This window comes from Cryptomeria japonica, chromosome 5 (assembly GCF_030272615.1).
Source record: "Cryptomeria japonica chromosome 5, Sugi_1.0, whole genome shotgun sequence".
Taxonomy (NCBI): domain Eukaryota; kingdom Viridiplantae; phylum Streptophyta; class Pinopsida; order Cupressales; family Cupressaceae; genus Cryptomeria; species Cryptomeria japonica.
The window spans coordinates 292,341,653-292,361,373 of NC_081409.1; the positions used below are offsets into that span (position 1 = coordinate 292,341,653).

General features: G+C 35.2%; 1 protein-coding gene across 1 annotated transcript in view; it reads right to left on the reverse strand.

Annotated features, from left to right (window-relative positions):
- The window catches only part of LOC131045789 (serine/threonine-protein phosphatase BSL3), a 65,801-nt gene that overhangs the window by 11,590 nt on the left and 34,490 nt on the right, over positions 1 to 19,721 (reverse strand). The window contains exons 8-14 of the mRNA XM_057979433.2: positions 11,283 to 11,384; positions 10,947 to 11,028; positions 10,615 to 10,794; positions 4,305 to 4,578; positions 3,861 to 4,104; positions 3,571 to 3,741; positions 3,203 to 3,441 (exon numbers count right to left, since the gene is read on the reverse strand). Of these exons, the coding sequence (XP_057835416.2) occupies positions 3,203 to 3,441; positions 3,571 to 3,741; positions 3,861 to 4,104; positions 4,305 to 4,578; positions 10,615 to 10,794; positions 10,947 to 11,028; positions 11,283 to 11,384 (1,292 nt within the window). The remainder of the gene's footprint in view (positions 1 to 3,202; positions 3,442 to 3,570; positions 3,742 to 3,860; positions 4,105 to 4,304; positions 4,579 to 10,614; positions 10,795 to 10,946; positions 11,029 to 11,282; positions 11,385 to 19,721) is intronic.

The following is a 19,721-nucleotide window of genomic DNA, read 5'->3' on the forward strand; positions in this document are numbered from 1 at the left end:
GATAGATCAAGCATCTCCTTTATGGAAAAATGTTACAATGCTTGAACAATGTCTAGGAGGTGGAGGATTCTTCTAGAATTGTGGTGAGTACAGAATCCAATTTAAGAGCTCGTATAATCAAGTGAAAGCTCACCTATGTGCTATAAGTGCAGAAGGGATTAGAATATGTGAAGGGTGAACTAGGAAGGGGTTGCCAAAAAAATGATGGCATTCATTAAAGAACAAGAAAGAGCAAAATTAAAATCTCATCCTTTAGCAAGGAAAACATCAATGAGAACACCTAAAAATTCAGTAATGGCCTCCGAACATCCTTTCTTGGAAACGCCTTCTATCCAAGAAGAAGATCCCTCTCCTAAGTCCCTCAAAAGATGCCCATTGCAAAGGAAAAAGTTGCACGTTACACTTATACCAATGGTCTTCCTTTCAACTTGGTGAGATCACCATATTGGCAAAGATATGGTGGCGGCAATCACTTTTTTGGAAATGATTGCAAGTGAGATACGTTGCATGTGAAAAATTGTAGCAAATGCTTAGTTTGAGGAAATGTATGCACACATTTTTTGGACACCATGCATTGTACACTCCCTTATCTTGGTGATGTAACCAACTGGTACTCAAATAGAGTGGGAGAAAGCTATATACTGTGAGGATTAGGAGATCCAAATGTTTGTGACAAACCACCAGATGTTGCAAGGCATTTTCAAGGCTTTCTTGAGCTCGGATGTGTTAAAGGTAAATTTAATTTTAATTATTTAATTTATGCCATGTTACTTATATTTTAAAGTGTTATTAACTTATTTTTTGCATGATCTTAGGTTGCTAAGACCCAATTTGCATCACATGTGATCCTTTGAGACGACTTGTGAAAGTGTGAGATGCATTGAATGCCATGGTTGATTGGCCACCAATGGAGTACGTGGAGGAATCAAATTTCGAAAGGGCCCAAAGGTCAGGTTATTGATCCTAGATGACGATTGGTGGGCTCATGTGTCCTATGTCTTGGGTTTCACGAAGCCCATCATGAGTATGATCATATTTGCTGATTTCGATCGGCCATGTTTGGAGGATATATACGATGGCAAACTCCATGATAGTGAGAACAAAGGTCATAATAGCACAAAAAGAGTGACCTTTTAGAAATGTTTTTTCCTGAGTGGAAAAAAGAATTCATCACTACTAGAACAAGGTGAACATACCATTGCACCTCCTTGCATATGCATTATCTCCCAAATACTATAGCACAAAGATAGTTTCTTTGCAAAGGAGAACTGATAGTTTCTTTGCGAAGGAGAACTGCACCATACAAAGATAGTGAAGTTGATAATAAGTACAAGTCATCATTCCTAAGACTCTTCTCAGATCCAAGAGAGGTGGATAATGTTAGGAAAGAGTTTGGCAAGTTCATCTCATGATGAGATCATAGAGTTTGTGCTCTTCAAGACCAATACAAAGAAGATGCTCATACATGGTGGTGCCTCCATGGGCAAGATTATTTGTTCTTCCAGCCTCTTGCAATCAAGATTCTATCATAAGCATTTTTTATTTTTTAACATTTGTATTGTAGACTTCACTACTTACCCTTATTTAATTTATTTTGCATTTTCTATTTTTAAATCGCAACAATTTTCTCTCCAATTTCAACAAGTTGCAAGTTCTCCCTCGGCTAAATGGAATTGGATTACATACTCCTTTATCCACTCAGTGAAGCGTAATTGGCTGGCTGCAAAAAAAGGCAGAAGACTTGGTTTATGTCCATTCCACTTTGTGTCTTCTATCACATAAGCAAGATCAATACAAAGAAGGGGCAATGAAGCATTGGACATAAACCCTGATTGCTGTGTCACCGCATTCGCCGAATTTTCAGCTTCAGGTTCGAAATTCGGTGAACCTATAAAAATTAAATGAAATTCGTAATTGTTCCCTAAAAATTCGTACTGCGGAAATATGAGTTTGCTTTTTAGGGTTTCGGCTGAAGCTGAAGTTGGTCTGTCACGCGACTGAAGCTGATCATGCCTGTTCATGCTTCGTTCGTGCTCTGTTGTGTGTGTTCGTGCTTAAGGTCATGTGTGTTTGTGAGCCCTTGCCTACGCATCACAGATTTCCCCCGCAGTGCTGCTATCAAAGCTCAAAGCTCAAAGATTCTTGTTTTGTATTTTTAGGTTTTTGTTTTTTTATGTTAAATATTTATTACCATAATTTGTATTTTATATTCACCATGAAACTACTATTAAATTTATAAATATCTATCTTATTAATTTTATTATTATAGTTTATGTTATTCATATTCACCATGAAAATATGAGATTTTTATTATTTTATAATTCTAATTTATATTATTTTTTATTAATAATTTAATATTTAGTATATATAATTTATCATTATTCTATTTTACTTATTGATCTGTTAACTAGAGTAAAATATTAAATAGCATTTTTTATTTTTACTTGTTAATTTAGTGTTTTTTGTTTTGTTTTTAAATTTGAAAAATATATAATTTTTGTTTTTATAAATTATTGGATATATTATTTATATTACAAAAAAAAAATATAAGGCGATTTTGATGTCGAATTTTTTTCCCTTGCCGAACTTCATCCGAATTTTATGGTCGCCGAAATCAAATTCAAATACGGACACGGTGACTTAGCCTGATTGTACCAACTTGGATGAATCTATTAGTGGCTTATGTATAACAACTAATACTGTAATACTATATACTGTAATAGGAGGGCAGCTGAAAAGAATTGAAAAATATTCCATTTCTTTGACACTTTTCATAAATAAAATTAAATTAGTCATTAATGTACTTGGGAAAAATATAATGATTATCTCCTTATACATCAAATTTTTTAAAATACAAAAATAGAGTAAAATATGCAGATTTTATATCAAACTATAAAATGATTATATTGACTGTTAACAAAACATCTACTGTATAGACAATGCACAAACTTGCTTAAACTGAATATGCTAAAAAGCCAGACAATTGAGAAAAATAACTTGTAAGATCACATAAAACAAATTTTTCTAGTTAAAAACTTTGCAGTGTGTCTTGGGCATGCATTTTTTTAGTTACAAATTACCATTAACAAGAAACTATCAATGCTATACATTTAGAGAGAGAATCAAAAAAGAGAATCATGAATGTATAAATCTGCATAATAGAAGTGCTTCCCACTTTACATCAGCACAAATATACACTTACGTTATGTCACCTGCAGTTGATGGAGCTCCATACTCATCAAATAAACGCATTAGATCCTCAAACTGACCATGTAAATCCCCAAATATTTTCACAGGAGCCTTGATTTGCAAAACACTTGGTTCACGAGAAAAAATTCGTTCTGAAGTATCACAAAGTTCAGCAATTTCATTGCAATCTAAGAAGAATTGTCTGCGTACTGGAGGCTTCCAGCCCCGAGGCTTTAACAAATATGCTAAGACCTGCATAAATCAATCAATCCATTGAATATACCTGATTACTGAAAGCTATTCACTTCTGTTCTTGAAATTTTATAAAGTATTAAGGGCCACTTTTTAGAACTCGGATGAAAAAGGCATCTGATTAATCACCTTTTTAGACACACTATTAATTGACATTTGCCTGTCCAACAACTTTCTCGCTGCATTGGCACTCTCAGGTGTTCCATAGCTCACTCGGCGACCTTCATTTTCAAACTGATCTATGGAAAGTGATCTTACCATTCCACCTAAGGCTCCACCAGTCTCTGCAGCAACAACCACCTAGATGGGCAGAAAAAAAGACTAGTCATTATATTGCAGAAATCACCTCAAATAAACTGGTAAATCATACTATTCAGAATTGACCCTGAATTGCTTCAACTTAGAATGTGTCCCTGTACCGCTCTGTGATGAAGCCTAACTCCAGTAGGTGGAGTATAGTTTGGCACTACTGCATCTTGAGTCTTGCTCGGTGTTGTTAATTTCTTCCCACTTAAGGTTGACTCTGCGCCTCCATCTCTATCAGGAGATTGATCTACTATTCCATTACTCTGCCGAGCTTTAGCAGCAGCCAGTGCTGCACTTATAGCTTCAGCCTCAGCAGCTGAGGCCTCTACTAGAGACTCTACACCTTTGCCCAACCTCCTGCAAAGTGGAAAATTAGTCACCGAGTCCCTAAATAAGAATGCATTCAAAAAATCAACACATTTTTCTAAGAGATAATAAATAAAAACTCAAAACGAAAACTTGTTGCAATGAATAACACACATTTCTACAACCTCTTGCGATGTTAAAGTGTACACACGAATTGGTTCTTTAAACAATAACTGCAGGGACTTGTTTACCTCTGTCCTGGAATTATTGCATTTTCTGTACTGATATCTCTGAACATGTCCCCATTCATGGGAGGCGCAACAGGGCTTCCCATCACAACAGCACCATCAGAGACAGTTTCTGTAGGCGGGTGCCTTGCTCGTCCATCACCATAAGGATAATTCCGTATATTTGTTCCTTGCTGCACATTACCAATTGCAGCAACTGCTGCTGCATGTGATGCAGCTGATGTTGTTTCAGCTGCTGCAAGATCTTCAGCTACAAGCAAGTCATCAAGCAATACACCTGTACAAAATAATGGTGCAGACTTCGAAAATCAGGACCTGATGATGGATCATGGAGTGTGATCCGAAACATTGATGCAAACAAAATCTACACAGTTGAATCCAGAAACTCAGCATAATAAATAAAAAACCTGTTTATTAAAATAACCAAAGTCTGTCACATAAGAAAAATTATTACATGACAGTAGCTCTTAAGATTAAAATGTAGGAGTTCATGACACCAAGGGTGACTATGGTGAAAAATAATCCTATCCACAGTCAAGGGCACCAAAGAACCTAAATAGTCAATACGAGAACCTATATGATAGACAAGAAAATAATGCTGGTCATGATCTGTAAACACCGTTTATTCCAAACAGGAAAATATCATTGCAAAACCCAGTTAAAACACCACAGCCCCATATAATCCTGCACAATAGAACGAAACCCCTTCAGCATGAACCCTTTCTGGTTCTGAGTACGATGTGTTGCGGCTAAAACTGAACTGACCAAGTATGCTCTGTAGCTTTGGGGAGAAAAACTAAGCCCCAAATTCATCGTGTTGGAGACAGTCCCAAGGGAAACCCATGAACCTCACATTGGTTGCAAGCCCTATTATACGACAATGGGAATGTGTCAATAGAACCAAGAAGCCTTTTGGTTGACAGGTGTAGGTATTTTTCTTCAAGAGGGTTGTGATGCTATGGCAATGGTCTTGAAGATTTCCCTTCATAGCATTTTGCTCTTTAATATGGTTTTCAAATGACTGTAAAAACAGAGAAAGTTGAATCAGGTCAAACTACTCAAAATGAAGAGGAGTGGCTCCTGAGAATACCAAGGGATGCTTGATTGAAAAGGAGGTTGAAACTACCTGAACCACGTCAGGTCAAGGTAGAGAAACAGACCATACTAGACCGCAAATACTGATGGACAAAATAGTTAAAAAACAACATTTGTTGAATTTCAAATATGTGAGGGATCAACTAGCAACCATCAAGAGAAAAGTAGATGGCTATGAAATAATGATTGTTAAATAGCATCCCTCGTCCATTTTTAACACTTGTTGAAACTTTCAATTTCACTACTACGGATGATAAAATCATTTTTGATAAACTAGATGGCAAACTATTGCACAAAACAGTTGCAATAGGCTGTTTCATTAAGGAGAACAGTCAACCTTGGAGAGTGCTTTGTTGGTGAATTCTAAGTGAACTAAGGGCAGTTAATGTTTTTCTTTGGATATCACAGCCTATTAGGTGTTATTTTGCTGAAGTGTCATACAAAGAAATATTGTATGGCAAGAATGGCATAGTAAGAGAAAATGAGAAAAATACAACAATTTAATAATGTTGATAAAGAGAAGGATGCACGCCTTAGATTATCCAAAGTAATTATTTAAGACGAGCAACTTAGTTCTTTGGTTTTCCAGAGCTAGTAGTCATATGACTAACCAGCTTGACTGGTATGAGAGTTTTGTTGAATGCTCAAGTAGAACAAATTCAATGATACTTGGTCATGTAAGATTAAATATTGTGCAACACCATGGAAATGTAAAGATCAGCTTGGATCATGGTAAGAAATTCATATTCCATATGTACTTTATATTCCTCATTTGACTAGGAATTTTTTAACTATTAGTCAGATCACTAGTTATATGCATAATAAGGGGCACAGAATGCATCCTCTTAACAAATCCAAGGCTGCTAAAACATCATTGGTTTATGCTTAGAAGGCAATCTGATTTGCAATTTGCAGTTTAGCATCATAAGTATTGACACCTGAACAAAAATCATCTTTTTACAGAAAAATAATATTATTGCAGTTTGATTTCTTTTCAGATTTGGAAATGGGTATGTTTGACACATTTTAAGGATAAACAAAGACGGAAAGCATTCTTTCCAAAGGATATCACATACTGTGACACCTGTTAGCTCAAATCAGTGCATGCAGATGTTTGGGACCAAATGATGATTAAAAAAATTGAGCAGTACAATGCAAGTAAAATCAGCCAGTTGATGCTTCTATACTTCCTACATTTTGGTGATAATTGCACTATGAGGTCAAGGATGTATCTTAAGCAGTTTGAGAAGCTTAAGCAGTTTAATATGTCGCCTCTTATCTTCCAGTAAAATATAGTTGTGGAAATGAGTAATTAAGCAGTGATGATAATGACACAATATATTGTAAGAGGTAAAGATAAGGGCATGCCTGCAGAATTTTGGGCTGAAATAATAAAAACTGTTGTCTCTAATCTTAGCAGGATCCCATCCAAGAGGTTGCAGGGGATCATGCAATAAAAGGCTTGGTCAGGTAAGAGACAAAACGTTTATAACACAGTTTTTGTTGGTAAAAAGGTAACTACCAATAGGAAAATCCCTTTTCAGTCCCAGTCTTCAGACAAAATCAGAAAAGAAAAAATCAAATTCTCACATTTTGAGTCCCACTGGCATTGAAACAGATCATACACTTAGAATACTGGAGGTTCAACATATATTAGGGTCTCAAATACCAACAGAGATATTGATAATGATATTGATTTAGATTTGATCAATACCTGATTCAATTAACAGGTTGACACATTAAGAAGACCAAAGCGATACCATTCTATTCTGCAGGGACTAAGCAGGATGAGTTGGAATATCCTCAAAAAAAGTTGTAGGCAGTGTCACAGAGTCACTGACTTTTGTTGTAAAAAATTCACAAGTCAGTTAACTTAAAAGGGAAAACAATTGTTAAAAGTAGCCCCACAAAATTCATACAGCCCAAAGACCCTAAAAAACTATAAAAATTGATAGAGTTTTGACTGTCGATGAAAGTATAACACATTGGCATCCATTAGGTTTTCTTCTTTGCATTCTTTAAAGTTTTGATTGACATTATTTTGCATTAACATTTGTTGTAAGCTCTTATTGATGATTTGGTGCAAGATTGTTATAGCCATGGCCTTCTATATTTTTCTGTTCTATTTGCCGGCAGAGTAGCCGGAAACTCCTTTGTCCCTCCCTGGGCACACGTATCCCCATATCTGTTCCCGGATCCGAAACAGATACATATCTGATACAGCCCGGATACATGTCAAATACTGTACCCAAGTGTGCCCAAAAAACCTTGATTTCCAACCTTGCTAGATACTATGTGATTTGATTTTTAAAAAATTTGACATAGATCTTCATAAATTTATTTTTAAAAACTTCATTGATGCATTTTTTTTTAAAATGGTATAAACAAAACCTACACCAAATGAAAAAGACAAATTAAATGTTTTTCTATTTCAGTGACCCATTTTTGGGATTATCTTCCAATGCAACTCTACTATTTTTGCATATTGTAAAATGATAAATCAACTTATCATTATTTATGTTGCAATTATGGGTCTATATTGCTTTTGAAGTAATGAAGATCTCCTTGAATAACTTAGAAAAATGTGTTAAATATATGTGTATATGTTTTTTATGAATGATGTATCCAGCCATATCCATATTACACCAGATGAAAAAGACAAATTAAATGTTTTTCTATTTCAGTGACCCATTTTGGGGATTATCTTCCCATGCAACTCTACTATTTTTGCATATTGTAAAATGATAAATCAACTTATCATTATTTATGTTGCAATTATGGGTCTATATTGCTTTTGAAGTAATGAAAATCTCCTTGAATAACTTAGAAAAATGTGTTAAATATATGTGTATATGTTTTTTTATGAATGATGTATCCAGCCATATCCATATTGGGGCTCTTAAAAAATGGCCGTATCCATATTTGTATCCGTATCTGTGTCCATGCAACTTTGTTTGCCGGTGAATTGGGGGGTGTTTCTCTGTCTTCAAATTTATTGTATTGTTGATAAGGTTCATGTGTATTTGAATCTGCTATGTGTTGCTCTTGTGAAGCTGTTGCTTGGAAGAAGAAGTGTGTTGTTGCTGTTAAGGTGCTGTATCCTGCTGCTGTGGAACTTTGTGTTGCTGCTGTGATGGAGCTATGCCATGCCTCCATGCTATTTGCCTTGTTACTGCCACTCGTATAACTTTCCTTTTTTAATTAGGCTTCGATTTTTCTTTTTATTTCATTAAAATATTTTTTTAAATATAGATTTAAGTTTATTCAAACAATTTTTTTTCCTTTTTAAACTTTTCTTTTTTCAATTAACTTTTAATTAAAATGTTATTAATAGTTATGTTCTATTAAATTTAAATTTTTACCTAAATTATCAATTAATATTTTTACTAAACTTATAGTTTTTATTTCATTTTGTTTTAATTTATTATATATCATTTTATATTTATATTTTGTAATCTTCTACTGTATTTTTCTTAGTTCTATATTTGTTCTATTTTTATATTTAAACAATTCATTACATTTACTTTTATAATTGTTTTATTAGCTTTTATTAGCTTTTATTTTTAAGCCATAGGATTTTTTATATTTTATTAGCTTTTATTTTTAAAAGGTTTTAAAATTTATTAAGCTTATGAAAACTTAATTTTGTTTTATTTATTTGTTTTTCATTACATGTTTTCAAATGACAAGTAATAAAAATTTGATTTAAATTTTACTATTAATTTTTCTCTGACTTTAAACAGCTGAGGACTTGTTCAAATTTATTCATCGCTAAACTTGAGCACAAACATGACGTGGTTGATGTTGGTTGCAGGTACATTAAACTGAGACTAAACAACATGCCTTTCATTCAGTAGATTACATGAAATGATGTAAATGAAGCAACTGTGAAATTTAAATTTTTTCCAATGCCATCTCTTTCTATGCTACATAGCTGACAGATAACAAGCAGACCGTCAAAATGCTTCCACATTAGTGACTTTGTAAGTACCCAAATGTGCACACGATGAGGGCAGTTTTGCTAGAAATCAAGTGATACTAATTTACAGTTAAGCCTCTACAGGCTCCCAACACCTATAAGTATACCCTCATTTTCGCATTCCCATGGAATAGAAACTCAATGACACAATAGAGATAATTGCAGGAAGATCATTTTTTGAAAATTTTTGGATATGCCCTTCTCACAAATAAATGGCCTACATTTATAATGGACATAAATAAAATCCTAGTTAGTTATAGGATTTCCTTATCTATTCTAAAATACTTCTAAAAACATGCATGTTGCTTTAAAACTGCCTCTTACCATCTAGAGGTGAGGACCTTATCACATAGCCCATCATTCCTAAATCTCAGCTCTTTCATTGAGGATATTTACAAGATGCTAAAACAAGTCACTTTAAGAAGTTTTAGCACCAAGTCAATTTAATGTCCTTAAGCTCCAATTGCCATGTTGAAGAATTCCCACCAAAAGTTCCCATTTGTCTCCACAATGAATTTTGACAACTATATTATATTTCACCTTTCATGGCAATCAATGATGGTCCAAATTTGGTAAAAAATTCCTTGCAAAAGGATGTGGTACAGAGAACATGTTGCACCCACCAGGTTTCATTGAAGACATATGAAGCTTTTGATAACAATTTTACAGGAGAAATTAATAATCTTATAGAAAATCTCCATATAAGAAGAAAGGCATTTATAGAAAATCTTCATATGAGAAGAAAGGCATTCACAAAGAGTACTTAAGGGTAAATTCCTTCTCCCTCCCCCCCAACCACCAAACATCCCCCTCTTAAAAATGGCTTCTTTTTATTGCAAGATTGAAAGTGTAGCAGTACAAAGGATAATAACACAAAAAAATATAAATTGCACAAATAAAAAAGAGAAAGCATTTCGGACTTTAGGTCCTAGGGCATAGCATGTAAGGTACCTCCACTCAACATAAAGAGAAAAAAAAGTACAGCGAGAACAATAAATAAGTAAAATTTTATAAGTAGTACAATTGTATAATTAAAAAGTTGTCAAATGGCCCATTCTAGTTTTTGGTTCACTGCAAATACACTGCCATTTGCCACTTGACAATGTGTTCCGCATATTGCAATTTATATCTTTAGGATTCACATGTTACAAACTAGAAACCTTATATATTCATGCTACAGAACCGGTTACGGTGATCCATCATAAAAGTTCAATTATTCTTTGGAAAAATGATACGTACCCCCACGCAAGCCACCATAAATATAAATTAGATCACCCACGGCTGCTGCAGCGTGACGACAACGCCTTGTAAGCTCAACTGATGCATCCCCACCAGCTGCATCTGCACTATACCTTCCTGTCCGAGGACTTGTAACAACAGATTTGCTGTCACACCAGACTCCAGCTGCAGTGTCCAAAACTACAAAGAAAAAAGGCAAAAAACTGAGAATTTTTTAAATCATTAGTTGTAGGAGTGTAAAATCCTCAGCTAGGTATCTTCCTGTTGCCAAAGGGAGTTCTCATTGAATTCATTAATATTAAAGCAAGTTCTCTAGCATAAATCAAACATACCTGCAACACTAGAAGAATCTTCTACCATGCGTCCCCCACCAAGGGCTCCCCCAGAGACATGGAGCCTTGCGTTAACAAAAACCTGAATAAAACCAGTTCAATCAGGTCTTTGCGGAAGCAAGAAGTCTCAAAGATAAAAGAACAACACCATTCTGTGTGTTGACTTTGGGATTTTGATCCAACAAGTCTATGAAAGTGAAACAAAAACTGAGACCCCAATTGCTCCCTCAGTTAAACAAAATAAAAATAAAAAGTTTTCTGTGACATAATATGGTTGTGTGTGTGGGAGTTTGAGTGTAAGTGTGTGCAATGGCTTTTTCATCATCGGTCACTTACAGCTGCGTGTTGATATCTAGGAGACGGTGATACACCAGGAGCAATTGCCCATTCCCAGCGCCCATCTCTGTGTTTTGCAAGACCATATGCACTGGACAAAGGCTACAAAATTCAAATATGAAAATCATATAATTGTCATTTAGATGTGAATTAGCAATTAACTATATGTTCACTATACTTTAGGACAAAAACATGTGAAACATTGAACCTTACAAATCCAGCGTCAATTGCAGACAGCTTTGGTATTTCAGAAAATATGATGTCTGTCTTAAACACTAGGCAAGCATGGATGAAGGTATAGAATGATAAACATGAACGTTATGGAACAGTTGATACTTGGAAGGCATTGTAGAAAGCCCCAATCACATGTTTGTAGCACAAATTTGAAATACAGTAATCAACAAAACCATGGTGAGAAAACAAATAAAAATATATCCTTAAACTTTACGAAATAAGTTAATAACCATTAAATGGAACGTATAATTAGGCTGGCTAAGGAGAAAACACATTACAATATTTTATACTATGTTTCATCTTTGGGAGTCACGTAAATCCTGGAAATGCAAATGAGATAAGTGTGTAATAAGACAACACCTTACAAAAATGTCATTAAAAATTAAGCATTCCTTAACACAGCTATCCTGCTGCATAACTTGCATAGTTAACGTTTAAAAGCAATTTTCTATATAAAAAGCTGTAGAACTAGCAACCTTCCCAAACTATTTTCAGATTTTCATTTTATGGATTATAGATGGTAATAAAAAGAGTCAGCCTAAATATGGCTAGGACAGAAACATTGGCTGTCTTCCTAACATAGGGTTTTTCGTAGTGCTCTCTAATGAGGCTGCAGAATCAACAGTCTTCCTAGAATGTATTGCAGTGTCTAGGCTAACAAGGCTGAAGTCCAGGTTGACTTGTATCTTGAAAGGATTTTGAGCTTGTGCAAGAATGAGTAATTCAAAGCATCGTAGCATCCGTCCAAGTTGTATGACATTCTAAATTTACCTCACCCCAAAAGTGATGATGTGGACTCAGACCATCACGTTTCACTGCACCCTGTCTTAATGGCCAAGACCCAATCTACTCCGGCTCTTGTGGCAAAGCCAATCAAGCAATGGATAGTTGAATTGCCTACCCTCTTTGTGAACTTGGGGAGTCTAGCAAGTGATAGCATTATCGTCGATATGGATCACACCACTTGGCTTGTTCACTTCGTGAGGAAGGATGATAGGACGGCTGATTGTTGGGTTTTTTTAAATGTTTGGATGTTGAGTTGTTGATTTGTTTAGATTTTCCTGTGGCTCATCGAAGTGCCAATCATTCAAGAGTCAAGACAGGTGTCAATAAGATCAATGATCTGTGTCCAAAAGGCTTTCTCTCTTATACAAAACTCATACATAATTCATCATTGTTCATTCTCTTCTTGAAAGTGCCTCTAAGAAGGGTCATGCTTTCTTGTATTTCATCTAATAATTAAATCAACTCAATCAAATTTTTCTAAATTCTTGGACACATTTTACTGGAAAAGTCAAGTGAGGGTTAGGAAAGTTGAACAAGTGTGATTCTTGGTGAGTCTGTTTGCTTTGTTTGAGTTGAATGTTTTGCTTTTCATTCTTTGACAATTTGTTGGCATCTTGGTGAATGTTCTCCTGCTTTGTTTGGTGATTTCTTGATGTCGTTGATGGCCTTGTGATGGGTTCAAGAATTCATTTTTAGACTAAACCACATGCATGCAAGAAAGGAAAATAATCTGGTTCTTTTTTACCTTTTCCAAAATAGTGTGTTTGCTCATTAACCATATGACTTTTGCTTAAAATCTATGCTATGTTTTTGTGATTTTTCAAATTTGAGATGCACATGAAAGTAAATGAAACTTCTAATCTATTGAAATGAGAAATTAATCTAAGCAAATGACAAATAAATTTAAGCTAAACTAAGAAGTAATAACCGAGTATACAATCCTTAGGCAAGATAAGTGATCTAATTACTAAAAAAATGAAACTGCTATGAAATAAAAGAACTTGGATCGGAAAATAAATTAACTTTCCTTGTAGCTGTTGTGGTTGATGTCCTCAAGAGGGTCCAGTTTTTTGTATCCAATGTATCTTCTCTTCTTCCAACCTTGGGGTACTCCATTTGATAGAAAGGGAAGATCTTAAATTGGGAGTGGTGAGGAAGTAGCATAGGCAAGGATTTGGGATTTGGCTTTATAGAGAGACATGCAATCTCCTAGGTGATATGATACTTGGGGAAGGGATGCAAAGCTTGTAAGTAAAAATTGCAGAGGCAGCCTATTAGAATATTTAATTATATTTTAGTCACCTATATTTAGTTCCTTGTTTAATGGTCATTTAGCTTTTTAGTTAATTAGCTTTTAAGCTTTGTTTAGCATTTAGCTTTTTCTTTTTAATTAATTAGCTTTTAAGCTTTATTTAGCATTTAGCTTTTTCTTTTTAGTTAATTAGCTTTTAAGCTTAATTTAGCTTTTAGCTCTTTAATCTTTTACTTTAACGTTATGTTCTAATTATAGAACATCGTCTTGTAACCTCTATATATACCTGTGTATATCGTTCAATGTAATCATCCGATTATTGAATCATTCATTCAATTTATTTTTATTTTTTCATGGTATCAGAGCGGGTCGATAGGATTCTTTAAAATTTGGCGAATTTTTTAATAAAAAATCATGGCCTTCTTTCTGGAATATTTTCCAGATTTTTTTTAATTGTTTTAAAAAAAAAACGATTTTGCTTTTTTGAAGGCTTTTTGGTTCGTGGGCGAATTTCTTTGTGTTGGGCAGCAGTTCATGTCTTTTTTAGCGTCCTGGAGATTTTCGGGCCTGCAACCAGGAGTTTTTTTGCAGATTGAAAATTTTCCTAAGGTTTCTGCAATTTTCGACTAGGGTTTTGACCCTTCAGTTCAAGTCGAAATTTTATTTTACTTGCAGATTCTTGGTGGGTTTTTGGAGACCTCAACTGGGTCATCGTCAGATTTTTCTAGGTGCATCGTTTTCCATGCCTCGATTTTTGAGCCGTCGGATCTGTATTTTGATTTTAGATTGTTGGTAGGTTTTTCGAGAGCTTTTTTGGGTTGATCTCAGATTTTTCTGGTTGCCTCGTTTTCCGTACCTCAAATTTTGTGCCAGCGAATTTGCCTAGGAATTTAAAAACAGTCAGCGATTTCTGCTAATTCTGTGGGCGCTTTTTATGCTGTACATCCGACCTAGTGTTTCTGCCCTTTTTTTTTGCGTTTTTTTTTCCAAAAAAAATGTCAATATTTTTCTGTTTTTTAACAAACAAAAAAAAAATCAGAGGTATTTTTTTATTTTCTGCAAGATTTTTTTCTGATTATTTCCAGGAAAAATTTCAGGTTTTAAGTTTTCAGAAAATTTTAATTTCTGGGTTTCTTCCAAACCTCGAAATTTGTGCCAGAATTCTCCTCCAGGGTTTCAAATTTTTTGTGCAGCTACTTCTATTCTGATTTTTGAATCAGATTCTTCTGTCTCATGCTTTCACTAGGTTGACCTCGTTCAACCTCCATTTTCATGATGGCATCTTTGACCAACATCATGTTGGAACACAGTCAAAAGTTCAACAACTGCCACAACACCTGGAAACAGTGCATGTTCACGATATCTGAATATCGTTACCTTTATCAAATTGATTTAGGCCAAACCTCATCTTACAGGTCCCAAGGTTTTCACGATTTTTTCCTGAAAAATTGTCTATCGGTTTTCTGATTTTTTCCACAAAAAATCATGGGAGGGTTTTCACGATTTTTTTCTCAAAAATTGTTCGCAAGGTTTATAATTTTCCCTTAAAAATTATATCATCTATAATCCGCGATATTCGCATAAGATTTTAGTTATCTGGGTTTTACCATTTTTTTCCACAAAAACGATGATTTGTAACCCTCAGATTTCTTGGTTTTTCGATTTTCTCCTCAAAATCGTAAATTCTCTTTTCGAGGGTTCCTATTTCAGGGTTTGACGGTTTTTTCCTCAAAAATCGTGCTTTGTTGCAGTCAGTTTGGGTCGCCCCTGAGAGGGCGAACATTTGCAACCGTGGTATCTTGCAGTCAATTTTGGAGTTGGTACTCTTCTGCAAAAGGGTTTGCTGATTTTTTCCTCAAAAACATTGTTTCAGGCTTCAGTAATTCATGTGTGCCAGATCTCTAATTCGCATGTGAAGGCTACATGACGCAGCCTTTAGGTTTCACGGTTGCCGGTAAGGAACATGAGGTATGTAGACTAGTCAAAGCACTCTATGGCCTCAAACAGGGTCCTCGTGCATGGTACATCAATATTGATAAGTACTTGATTGATCAAGGCTTTCAGAGGAGTCCTTCAGATCTTAAATTGGGAGTGGTGAGGAAGTAGCATAGGCAAGGATTTGGGATTTGGCTTTATAGAGAGACATGCAATCTCCTAGGTGATATGATACTTAGGGAAGGGATGCAGAGCTTTTAAGTAAAAATTGCAGAGGCAACCTAATCTTTCTATCCTAAGGGGAGAAAGTCTTCTTTGAATTTGCTCCAAGCTTGTGTATGAATAATTCTCTCTCCTAAAAATGAGAGATAATGGGCTTTATATAGGAACCAAGATGAGCATAGATCAAGCCAAAGAGGGAAAGAAAGCTCAGCTTTAAAGCAAAAAAGCAAGAAATAAAGCATGCCATGTCCCACTCGAAAAGTTGAATTTTGAGAAGGTAAATGGAGAAAAACAATGATATCTACATGACATGTGCCTTTGCCAAAAGACAATAGGATTGCTCATGTCAAGGTATGGGACACCCCTCTTACCAATGCTAGTCACCTAAGTTACCTTCAAGCTTAACATGTGGTGCTCAAAGCTCCCTTGTAGCTCAAGTTACTTTGCATTGTCAAGCCTCGACATTTAAGGACCACAAACTAGAGGTAAGTGCAAGAAATCCTAAATTCTTGAAGAGAATCCTAAGAAAGGTGATTTGTCGGTAGAGGAGATGGATACATTTCCATTGAAGATGTAAGGGAAGAAACAAACAAGATGAAGGAAATATTGTTAGTGGTTGGGCAAGTTAAGTGAGAAGACATGATGTCCTACATCACAGACACAAACTATTAGAATATTTAATTATATTTTAGTCACCTATAATTAGTTCCTTGTTTAATGGTCATTTAGCTTTTATGTAATTAGCTTTTAAGCTTTACTTAGTATTTAGCTTTTTAGTCATTCACTTTAACAATTTGTTCTTTTTATAGAACATCGTCTTGTAAACTCTAGATATACGTTTGTATATCGTTCAAATAATCTACCCACTTATTTTTCATGGTATAAGAGCATGAAAATTAAAAAAATTCAAAAGGTTTCTTAAGTAAAAAATTTCGAAAGTCTTTTTTTTAGAGATTTTTTTTAAAAGTCTCTTTTCTTGGGCAAAATTTTTTGGAGGTCGAGGGTCTAGCGCAGAGTTATTTTTGAAGAATTCATTTTTTTATGCAAGGTTTCTAGGGCACAATCTAAAGTTATTGTTGGGCGGATTTTTTATTGTGCCTAAAGGTGTCTAAACGTGCAATTTTCACGCGGATATTTTATTGTCCCTGAAGGTGTCTAAACGTGCAATTTTCATGACTATAAAAATCACGATTTTCGCGACTCTAAAAATCGCAATTTTTTTGCGTTTTTGTTTACCCTTTTCGGCACCATTTCTCCTGCGCTTTTCTGGGCTCGATTTATTTTCTCCCAACAGTGATTTTTTACAAATCGCGATTTTTCCTGTGTTACGGGTCGAGGTGGAAGGTTTTTCAGTTCTGCATTTTCTGTGGCTAGGGTACAGAAAAATTGCCAACCTAGGGTTTTTAAACCTTTTTTTTTTTACTTTTATTTATTGAAAATCCATATTTTTTTCCAAATTATTATTTTCTGAAATCGCCAACCTAGGGTTTTTAAACCTTTTTTTTTACTTTTATTTATTGAAAATCCATATTTTTTTCCAAATTATTATTTTCTGATTTTTATCAAAAAAAAAATCAAGGTTTAAATCTGCAGGAAATTTTAATTTCAGGGTTTTTCAGCAAACCTCGACATTCATGCATTGGGATCTGTGCCTCGAATTCTGCTCCAAGGGGTCCTATTTTTTTGCAACTACTTCTATTCTGATTTTTTAAATCAGATTCTTTTGTCTCCTACCTTCACTAGGTTGACCTCATTCAACCTCGGTTTTTGTGATGGCATCTTTGACCAACATCAAGTTGGAACACAGTCAAAAGTTCAACGGCTGCAACTACAACACCTGGAAACCGCGCATGCTTACCATTTTTGAGTATTGTTGCCTTGATCAGATTGTTTTGGGCAAGGAATCTCGTCCTACAACAGCAGGTGATGATCAAGACAAACATGATGTGAAGAATCGAGAGGTTGTCATGCTTATCAAACTCTCAGTCACAGATGATCAACTCCCTCAAGTGCCTTCAGGTAAAACAGCTCAAAAGATCTAGGATCTCTTGAAGGACCTTCATGAAACATCCGACAAGAGCCAAGCTTTCTTTCTAAAGAATATGTTGTTTTCTATCATGATAGATGAGAAGTCATCTATCCAAGCACATCTTACAAAGATCAAGGACATCCGTGACCAGTTGGAAGCTATAGGCCGAACCATGGTGGAAGAGGATATGGTAGTGATCACGCTGAAAAGCCTTCCCGATCCTACGAGCATTTCATTGATATGCTCAATATCTCCTCTACTAGTGTTGATATGAAGTTTCTTGATCTCTGCAACAAGCTTCTATGGCAAGATCAATGGAAGCAGCAATTTGGAAGCAGCGCTAGTTCATCCACTAAACAGGCCTTCACAGCCACAGCTTTGAATAAGAACAAGAATAAGAATAAGAACAGTAAGACTATTCAAGTTTGGCAATGAGCCATATGTGGAACTAGAAGATACCTAACCAACAATTTCTTGTCAACCACTTTTCTAGCATTAGCACCCCACAAACTGTCAAGGAAGTGGGTTTCTTGAAGGAGAAAGTAAACACATTGATAGAGTAAAGAAGCACTCACAACTTTATTAACAAGAAATTAATTGCTCATCTGAACTGTCTTATCTATTCAGCTCCAAATTTATGATTGCAAATAGGGTTACTATCAATTGTTCAAGTAAATGCCATAGCATCAGATTGTCCATGGGTGAATAGAAACTAAATTTCCCTATGTTTGCTATCTCCACAAGTGCAATAGACATTATGTTGGGAGTCCACTGTATTACTACATTGAAGAAAATTGGGATGAGCTTCCACAAGCTATTCATGCGGTTTCATTCAGAAGGCAGCACACTCAAACTAAGAGGGTTGATGCTAAGTCTCCACAGATTATAAGTTCTTATCAAATCTAAAAGATGTTTAACAAGTGAGCAGATTGTTTATGGCCCAATTATTTTCATTAGAAGCATATCACTTGACAACTTCTAATCACCAGATCTACAAGCAATTGTATATAAGCACTCGAATATTTTTAAAAAGATGCCAAAAGGATTGGCTCCTAAATGTTAAAGCAGAAGTGTCTACTCCCCTCCGATGGTAATGGTGCCTAAAAAAGATAACACTTATAGGAAGTGTCTTGATTACAAATAGTTCAACAAGTACACCATAAAAGATAAGTTATGCATTCCAGTAATTGATGAGTTGTTAGATGAGCTTAATGGTGTTGTTTCTTTTACTAAACTTGATCTTCATTCTAGTTATCATTGAATTAGAATTAAATATGAGGATGTACATAAGACAGCTTTTGAACACATGAAAACCACTATGAATTTTTGAAAAAGCCTTTTGGTCCCACAAACACACCATCTACATTTCAAAGTTTGATGCAAGCCAATTCTACAGGAAAAAAAATTTGATGACATCATAATGTATAGCAAAACTTAGGAGGAACCCTGCAGCATGTAAATCAAGTTTTGGATATCCAAGTGTGTTTGGAGTGAAAAAAGTGGAGTACCTAGATCATATTGTTTTACATGAGGGAGCAAGGTAAAGCCTCACAAGATCAAAGCCATTGTTGAGTGGGAAATGCCTAGGAGTGTTAAGAACCTATGGGGTTTCTTAGAGCTTACATGCCACCATGGCAATTTGTAAAAAAAATATGGTAGCATAGCATCACCTCTCACAAAAAGGGTTGACGAAGGATTCCTTCCAATGGAATAATGTAGCTACCAAGGCCTTTGAGCAGCTAAAAGAAGCCATGTGCACAACCTCCAATTCGAGCTACCCAATATTTTTCTAAAACATTCATTGTGGAATGTAATGCTGAAAGATATGGCATAGCAGCAATACTAAAGCAAGAAGGAAGACCCATTGCATTTGAGAGTCACCAACTCAAACATAAGAATTTGTTGAAGCATGTTTATGAGAAGGAAATGTTGGCTGCCCTACATGCAGTCAAAAAATGGAGGCCTTATATAAGGGAAGGAC